The sequence below is a fragment of the Chelonoidis abingdonii genome, chromosome 2 (assembly GCF_003597395.2).
Source record: "Chelonoidis abingdonii isolate Lonesome George chromosome 2, CheloAbing_2.0, whole genome shotgun sequence".
Lineage (NCBI taxonomy): Eukaryota > Metazoa > Chordata > Testudines > Testudinidae > Chelonoidis > Chelonoidis abingdonii.
In genome coordinates, this window is record NC_133770.1 from 2,081,814 (window position 1) to 2,091,150 (window position 9,337).

Below are 9,337 nucleotides of genomic sequence, written 5' to 3' on the forward strand. Positions count from 1 at the left end.
ACCTGAGCCAGGTGCGGGGGAGGTGTTCAGCACCTTTGCCCGGGAAGCTGGACAAAGAAAATCAGCCGGCTGGAGGGAAGTTTAGCGTCCAGTAGCAGTTTCAGTTTCGGTTTTGGGCTGGGTGGTTGGAATTCAGGGTATCCTAGCTGGGATCCAAGCTCCCTGAACCCCCAGAAGGACTCGATTGAGGGGTCCTGGTTGTGCCTCCGAGCTCTGCTGTAACCTGTGTTCCTGTTGTCCAATAAACCTTCTGTTTTACTGGCTGGCTGAGAGTCACTGTGAGTCCCAGGAAGAGGGGTGCAGGGCCAGACTCCCCATACTCTGTGACAGTCCCCCTTCCCCCCCGCAAACCAGGCGGGCGGCTTGGTGGCCCGTGGAGGTGAGCGGAGGTGGGTCAAGCCCAGGGTTCTTTTGGCAGATGCCTGGTGGAGAACCGGTGCTGTATCATAACCCTCCTTAGTCATCTCTTATCTAAACTGACCAGCCCGAACGTCTGCAGTCTCGTCTCATACTTTGGATGCCTGCTTTTTACCCCTTTCCAGTGTAAAAACTGACTAGTTATTCCTGCCCTTTCGATCCCATCTGCCAACCGGTTATTGACCCGTGAGCAGGCTCGGGCCGTCGGAGGAGCTCGTGACTGAATGCCACCCTCAGGGCAGACGGGTAAGAAGCAGGGCACAATCCCCGATTGGTTGTGTGTTCTACACTGAGATTTCACCAAGTATCACCTTGTGCATGATGTGCCTTTTATGACTTTTTAAACCGAACGTGCTATTTTGGGATAATTTAAGCGTTCTATGCAGAGGACTAGAAATGTTTTTATTAACCTGTATTTTAGAATAACAATTTTAAATCTGTTCTTCTCGCTTTAATAACTGATACTTCCTTTATCTGAGGACTATCTATTAAACTGAATTTTGGGCTAGGGAGATTGAATAGCAGTTTGCTCCATCCAGGGCCGTCCGGGGGGGAAGAGGGGGCAAGTGGGGCAATTTGCCCCAGGCCTCGCAGGGGCCCCCATGAGAGTTTTCAGGGACCCCCCATGAGAGTTTTCAGGGACCCCCCCATGAGAGTTTTCGGCGGGTCTTTGGCAACAGGTCCTTCACCAAACACACCTGGATTGAGTGAAGGACCCGCTGCTGAAGACCCAGAGCTTCTTCCACTCCAGGTCTTCGGCGGCAGTTTGGCGGTGGGTCCTTCATTCGCTCTGGGACCCGCCATCGAAGTGCCCCCACGACCCGGAGCGGAAGGACCCCCGCCGTCGAAAACCCCAGGTCCCCTGAACCCTCTGGCGGCCCTGGCTTCATCCACTGCACACTGAACCCCCAAGAACAGTGGGCCCCCCTGTGGGGAGAATATGATGGTTGAAGAGCAGCGAAGAAATGAGGTGTTGTCTGTGTTCCCGTTTGGTCTGTACTAAGCTTTTGGGTTGGAGTCATTTGAGTCTTTGGTTAGTTACTAGAAACATCTTCTTCTCAGGTCTCCGAGTCGAAAGGCTGCTGCTCTTGCAGCTCAACTTCATCCCTGTCTGTGGCCCAGTTAAAGAGCTGTATTCTGAGTCTGTTCTGTGCAGGGTCTTAAACCGCTCTCCTTAGTGAACCTGCCCGAACTGATTGCATGGGTTGGTGCGATCCCTGGTGTTCAGTGAGCAGCTTTTCGCCGGGCACTGACTCTCCTACCACTGGCTGTGCTTGGAGGTGTGAGCCTGCCTGCGGGCGCTCTGGGTTGGAAGAGCAGCGGGGTCAACGTCCTTCCCACTGGCAGCAGATGGCTGTGACTGCGGGACCCGCATGGGGAAGGAGCGGGGGGGGCCTCTCCTGCTTCGCGAGGGCAGCTCCAGTTGGGCGCCTGTGTTTGGAGGGCGGGCTGAGCGGGCCAGACTGGGTCCGAGTTGGGTTATTGGCCTGGGCGGTGCAAAAGAACGTCAGCCCCGGCGCTGGCAGGAAACACTCAGTGGCCAACCACCAGCTGCCCCAGTCACTTGCCATGGAGGAGGGGCTGTGGCAAAGGGGGAATTTTCTGCAATAGCTTCATCATGCGCTGATGCGTGCTCTCAGTTTCCCTCTGTGCTTTCATGCTGGTGCAGTGGCGTGTGGGTGCAGTCCGGGCACGCATGGGCTCCTTGGGTAGTGCAGAGACATGAGCTTGTGCGTGGTACTCGTGGCAAGGCGGCGTGGATGGGGCGTCGAGAGGGGCGCAAGCATAGCAGTGGAGGAGCCAGAAAGGGCCCCACAGTCTGCCCAGTTGCCAGTGGCACCTACACAGGTCTGCTGCAGCAGGGCACATGCCAGTCCGAGCCTGGCAGGGAGTGGTGGCATTTGGGAGACTCGGTCGCTCTCATGGCTGGGCCCCGACGGAGCCAGAGCCGACGGTTCCCTGACCAGCGGGGCTCACTGCTGCGTTGGCTGGGCCAGGGCGACCGAGGTCTGAGCCCCTCCATCATGTCCACTGCGAAACAGGTAATTGACGTCGGCCCAGGCAGGCCCCGGCGGAACGTACCACATGGGATTTGCAAGAGGCCTGCGGGGGTCAGTGCAGATGTGTCTGACTGGACACTGTGCTCGCAGGCTCAACATGGCCTCGGAATCCGTCTGGCCCTTGTCTCCCCACAGAAGAGACATTTTCCGTCCCTTTCCCGTGGGGAAAACGCCACTGTTTTAACTGAGGAAACAGTCTCTGTCAATGTTTTGCCAGACGAGGGGTAGTTCACAGGAGTGGAAGGGGAGGAAGGCTGTGGCCCTTGGAGTCAGATTCATGGCCTTTAAGGCCAGAAGGAACCAGCGGATGACCTCAGAGGGCCTGGGGTGCACCACTGCCCGAGGCCCTGCATGGCACGGAGTGGATCTGATGCCATTGACTGTATGTTTGGGACAGTTCTGCCGGCTTTGGTCTTGCCCCCTTCTGTGGCCTAGAACAAACTGGGTGCTCAGGGGGGCGGCGGCACAGACCTGGTTCATGAGGGACCCTGGCCTCACCTGGCCCATCTGGTGTCTGGGGTGGCCACGCTCGCCCCACGCCCAGGCAGGGAAGAGGATTCCCGTGTGGGCTCTAGTGCTTTTGGACAGAGCTGAGGGGAAGCGTTTCTTGCTGCCGCGCACTGGAAGGACCTGGTGCCTCATGCAGTCGCTGGTGGACTGGAGGAGACCCCCTTCTGGGTGATGCACCCCCTACATTCGGGGCAGGCCCACGGCTCATGCCCGTGCAGATTCCCTGGTGTTCAGTGAGCAGCTCTTCCCGCACTGACTCTCACCACTGGTGTGCTTGGAGGCTGCAGCCGCCCTGCAGGCGCTCTGGGTTCGAGAGCACCTGGGGTCACAGTCCTTCCCCACTGGCAGCAGATGCTGTGACTCAGGGACCCGCATGGGGAGGAGCGGGGGGGGCCCCTCCCTGCTTCGCAAGGGCAGCTCCAGTGGGCGCTGTTTGGAGGGCGGCGCTGCAGCGCACAGACTGGTCCAGTTGGGTTATTGGCCTGGGCGGCTGCAAACAACCCCAGCCCCGCTGGCCAGGAACCCACATGCAGTGGCAACACCCAGCTGCCCCAGTCACTGCCATGGGGAGGGGCTGTGGCAAAGGGGGAATTTTCTGCAATAGCTTCATCATGCTGATGCGTGCCTCAGTTTCCCTCTGTGCTTCATGCTGCTGCCGTGTGGGTGCAGTCGGGCACCATGCTGCTCTTGGGTAGTGCAGAGACATGAGCTGTGCGTGGTACCTCGTGGCAGGCGCGTGGATGGGGCGTTCGAGGAGGGGCTGAACCCATAGCAGTGGAGGAGCCAGAAGGGGCCCCCACAGCTGACCCATTGCCGTGGCACCACAGGCTGCTGCAGCAGGTGGCACATGCCAGTCCAGCCTGGCAGGAGTGGTGGCATTTGGAGACTCGATCGCTCTCTGCTGGGCCCCACGGAGCCAGAGCCGACGTTCCAGACCAGCGGGGCTCACTGGCTGCGTTGGCTGGGCCAGGGCGACCAGGTCTGAGCCCTCCCATCCCAGTGCAACAGTAATGACGTCCGCAGGCCAGGCCCGGCGCCTAACAAACCCAACATGGATTTGCAAAGGCTGCCGGGGTCAGTGCAGATAGTGTCTGACTGGAGCACTGTGCTCGGCAGGGCTCAACATGGCCTCCCGCAGGCCTTGGGTTGGGCTGGACTCACTGCGGGGCCTCATGGAGAGACAGGGATCGTGGGGGACTGTGGAGAGAAACGGGAATTGCGGGGGCCACAGAGAGAGAGAGAGACAGGGATCACGGGGGGCCACAGAGAGAGAGAGACAGGGATCGCGGGGCGCTGCGGAGAGAGGTGGGAATCGCTGGGGCCACAGAGAGAGAGACAGGATCAAGGGGGACTTCGGAGAGAGATGGGAATCGCTGGGGTCACAGAGAGAGATGGGGATCATGGGGGCCACAGAGAGAGAGACAGGGATCGCGGGGGGCTGCGGAGAGACATGGGAATCGCTGAGGCCAGAGAGAGAGATGGGGATCGCGGGGGGCTGCGGAGAGACATGGGAATCGCTGAGGCCACAGAGCGAGATGGGGATCGCGGGGGGCTGTGGAGAGAGATGGAAATTGCTGGGGCCACAGAGAGAGACGGGGATCGCGGGGGGCTGCAGAGAGAGATGGGAATCGCTGGGGTCACAGAGAGAGATGGGGATCATGGGGGGCCACAGAGAGAGAGACAGAGAGGATGGGGATCGTGGGGGCCTTTCCATGGAGAGAGAACAGTATGGGTAATCCGGCGAGGGACTGCAGAGAGAGATGGGGATCTGCAGGGGGTCGTGGAGAGAGACAGACGGGGATTTGCTAAAGGCCCCAGTTCTTGACATCATCGGAGTGATTCAGAGCTGCCCCTGTGGGTCCTGAGGTCCGGGGCCCAAGCCCTACTCGCACGGGTTCACAGGGTGGGAGCCCAGACAAGCTGCTCGTGGGCATTATCCGTGACAGGGGAAAATCAGCCCTCGTCGCGGGTTAATACTTGGCTCCTGGTCAGCGGATCGTGGCCAGGCCCTTGGTGGCCTGGGGTTAGGGCCCCCATTCCTGTGCACATCGCCCAGCAAGGCTGGTTTCTCCCCACGGGCCTGAGCCCAGCCCTTGGCAGCAGGGCTGAGGGCGGGCCCAAGGGAGGAAAAGGTGTCCTCTAAAACCCATTAGCCGCAACCCACGTACGGAGCTGGGGGCGCGTGTCATGCCCCACCGCTTGGCAAAACGAGAAATGAACCCAGGTAAGCTCAGCCCACACCGAGCGGTGGGGCCGTGTCGTGGGCCGTGCTACGGGTGGATGATCTCATGCTGCTCCGGACTCGACGCCCAGCAGCCATGCCGAGGATTGTGGGCTTGTGGCAGGCCACACCGACGAAGCGCTGGAGCCGTGTCGTGGGCCATGCTACGGGTGAGACTCAACCGTGCTCCGGACCACGCCCACAGCGCCTGCCGAAGTGATTGCTGGGCTTGTGTCGTGGGCCGTGCTACAGGTGGGACTCAGCGCTCTGGACTACGCCCAGCCGCCTGCCAAGGATTGTGGGGCTTGTTGGCAAGGCCCCACACGAGCGTGGAGCCGTGTCATGGGCTGTGCTACGGGTGGGACTCAGCGCTCCGGACCACGCCCAGCGCCTGCCGAGGATTGTGGGCCGTGTCATGGGCCATGCTACGGGTAAGACTCAGTGCTCTGGACCACGCCCAGCGCCTGCCGAGGATTGTGGGCCGTGTCACGGGTGAGATTCAGCGCTCCGGACCATGCCCGGCACCTGCCGAGGATTGTGGGCTGTGGCAGGCCCCACACGAGCGTGGAGCCGTGTCGTGGGCCGTGCTACGGGTGGGACTCAGTGCTCCGGACCACGCCCAGCGCCTGGCGAGGATTGTGGGCCGTGTCGTGGGCCGTGCTACGGGTGAGACTCAGTGCTCCGGACCATGCCCGGCACCTGCTGAGGATTGTGGGCTGTGGCAGGCCCCACACGAGCGTGGGGCCGTGTCGTGGGCCGTGCTACGGGTGAGACTCAGCGCTCCGGACCACGCCCAGCGCCTGCCGAGGATTGTGGGCTGTGGCAGGCCCCACACGAGCGTGGGGCCGTGTCGTGGGCCGTGCTACGGGTGAGACTCAGCTGGACCATGCCCAGCATCCCCCTTTAGGCGGGGAAAGCAGTCCCCCCGCCCGCCGCAACAGCTGGAGGAGTCGCCTTCGGACCCAGCTCTGTTCACTTTATTATTGAGCTATAGCAGGACAAGCCCGGCGGGCAGCGTGGGGGGCCCTGGGGGACCTGCAGCTGGGACGCATGCTGCGATCTCACTGTCTTTGCCACGCCTCAGCCGCCGGCACAGACCCTGTCCCGCCCGGGCCACAGGTCATCAGCGCTCGGGAAAGTCCCCACCTGGCGAAGAGGAGAGAAAACCCGTTAGGGAAGGGGCTGTTCAGAGAAAGTGAGTCCCTGCCCAGGACAGGGTGAAGGCTGGTAATGCCCCACATGTGGTGTAGTCAGACGCTCCTGTGCCAGGCATGGAGAGACACAGAGGGTGTGGCTGTGTGTGCAATACCCACGGCTGTGCTGTGCACTGGGGTGATGCTGGGATAGGGCACTTCTGGGTACCGAGTGTGCGATACCCAGGGCTGTGCCGTGCAGTGTGGTGATGCAGGGACAGGGACACTGCTGGGTACAGTGCGTGTGATACCAATGGCCGTGCCGTGCAGTGTGGTGATGCAGGGACAGGGGCACTGCGGGGGTACAGTGCGTGTGATACCCAGGGCTGTGCCGTGCAGTGTGGTGATGCAGGGACAGGGACACTGCTGGGTACAGTGCGTGTGATACCAATGGCCGTGCCGTGCAGTGTGGTGATGCAGGGACAGGGGCACTGCGGGGGTACAGTGCGTGTGATACCAATGGCCGTGCCGTGCAGTGTGGTGATGCAGGGACAGGGGCATTGCGGGGGTACAGTGCGTGTGATACCAATGGCCGTGCCGTGCAGTGTGGTGATGCAGGGACAGGGGCACTGCTGGGTACAGTGCGTGTGATACCAATGGCCGTGCCGTGCAGTGTGGTGATGCAGGGACAGGGGCACTGCGGGGGTACAGTGCGTGTGATACCAATGGCCGTGCCGTGCAGTGTGGTGATGCAGGGACAGGGGCACTGCGGGGGTACAGTGCGTGTGATACCCATGGCCGTGCCGTGCAGTGGGGTGATGCTGGGACCCAGGAGCACTGCTGGGGTACAGTGTGTGTGATGCCCACAGCTGTGCCGTGCAGTGTGGTGATGCAGGGACAGGGGCACTGCTGGGGTGCAGTGCAGGCAATACCCACAGCTGTGCTGTGCAGTGGGGGGGTGATGCAGGGACACACAGGGTCACCCCCCTGGCAGTGGGTTCTGGGACCACTGGCCCAGGAGGCAGCGTGAGACTCGGAACAGGAGCCAGGCTGCTGGAGCCTTGCTGCACCCGTGCTACCAGACCAGCATTGCTGCTAGCCCAGACCCCGCCCCATGCCCAGCTGGCCCCTGAGCCCAGTCCCTGCCCTAGGCCAAGCTGTGCTGATGCCCCCATTTGTGCTCTTGGAGGCTGCCGCCACCCCGCCCCGCCCCATGTGCTCCAAGGCCTGGCCCCTGGCGCCCGCTCCAGCCCACATCCCAGGGCCAGGTCAGCAGCTCACCTGCTCCCAAGTGCAGTCCCCTGCCCAGTTCAACTGCCCCCATGCCCAGCCGGGCCAGGCGCGGGGCCCCCAGAGCAGCACGTCCTGAGCAGGGCCTGCATCCGCTCACTCCACTCACCCTGGCAGGGGCTGCAGTCACAGCTGTGGATGACGGGCAGCACCACTGGCTCCACCTCCCCGTCCTCGCACGGCAGGCTCAGGATGCGCACGGGGCTCACGGGGTCCAGGTGGTAGCTGCAGCAGTCACACAGTGTCTGCAGGTACGGCTCCTGTGGGAGAAGGGCGCAGCTGGGCGGCAGGGCACAGGCCACAGCATGGGATCAAGCTCTGCAATCCTGGCAGGCCTGGGCCAGCGGGAGACAGACAGGGAAAGGGTCCCGGACTGGGCTAATGGGGGGGCTGTGGGTTGGGATCGAGGGACATGAACTGCTGACAGGGTCATGGAGATCCAGCTGCGTGTTAGATCCTGTTGTGCTGGCTACCACCATGCAGGGCTTTGGTTTACCTGGCTAAACCCAATGGGTGGGCTAAGCCCGCTTCTTCCTGGCTCAATGGAAGGAGCAATTAACCCCCTTTTATGTGTGATAGGTGGAAACAACAGACGCCATCGTGCAGGGCAACAGACCTGATGGCAAAGCTTGATGAGAAGTTAAACCATGTGAGCTGAATTGAGTTCCCTGCCTGCAAACACAAGGGAAGGGGAACGTCTGACGAGCGCTGGGTGTGAGGGAGAGAGGAAGCCAGCAGACAGCGGGAGGAGCAGTAGTGGAGGTGGCCTGCAGTGGGAGCAGACACAGAGCTCTTCGGGCACAGAGCTCACTAGAGGGGGGGGCCGGGGACTTTGCAGCCAGGATCCTGCCTGTTTGTTCCTGCTGTGTTCAAGGAAAAAGGCCTTTGTGCATGTGCTGTAAATAAACTGGTTCTCATTCGTATCATGCATTTCTCCTAATGCACATGGCCCGGCCTGGCCCTGAGCACTGGCTCCCCACTGGGGCCAGAGGGCTCACCCTGGGGTTAGTTGTGGGATGGAGGAGATAGCGTGGGCTGGTTTTCCTGTTGACCCGGGGCTCTCCCAGCACTTACAGACTCTAAAGGGAGAAATGGAGCCTTTCCAGAGGGAAGGAAAGCGGCAGCTGGAGCTTTCCCATGGAGCAGAACTGTGGGAGGAGATACAGTCTCTGGTAGGGGGTGATATTATTGATATAATCTGGGACCATATAGAACATGGTTGTGACCAAGGTCCTGTAGTGGCACGAAATCCTATGTAAAGGGGGTCAGATAAGGTGTCTAAGACCAGGTTACGGGTTACTGGTTAGGATTCTGCTGTCTGTGTGTCTGTATCATTTTTGTAGTTGAAGTTATGAATATTGGCTGTGTACTGTCTGTATTTCAAATTGGTGCTGCAGTTCTGGGTAACACCCCAGACTAGTTGGTGTCAGCTCAGCTTAGCCTGCTTGATGGCCCATTAAGGACCATTAACTACATAACTGACCCATTGAGAGAAGGCAGATACGCCTTGTGACTCAGCAGGGTGTGCAGGGACTGGCCCATGTGACTCCAGACTCCATTCTGCTGTAATTTTCCACAGTAGGAACAAAGAAGTTTTCTTACACCTGGAAAAGCCTATAAAAGGCTGATGCCTCATCTCCATCTTGTCTTCAATCCTGCTTCTTACCTCTGGAGGGACTTAGCTACAAGCTGAAGCTCTACACAAG

At 60.5% G+C, this 9,337-nt stretch overlaps 1 protein-coding gene across 1 annotated transcript in view; it reads right to left on the minus strand.

Moving 5' to 3' along the window:
- Window positions 1–6,181: 6,181 nt before the first annotated feature.
- LOC116838058 (SCO-spondin-like) overlaps window positions 6,182–9,337 on the minus strand; it is a 168,823-nt gene continuing 165,667 nt past the window's right edge. The window contains exons 91-92 of the mRNA XM_075063419.1: window positions 7,741–7,891; window positions 6,182–6,354 (exon numbers count right to left, since the gene is read on the minus strand). Coding sequence (XP_074919520.1) covers window positions 6,332–6,354; window positions 7,741–7,891 — 174 coding nt within the window. The 3' untranslated portion in view covers window positions 6,182–6,331. The remainder of the gene's footprint in view (window positions 6,355–7,740; window positions 7,892–9,337) is intronic.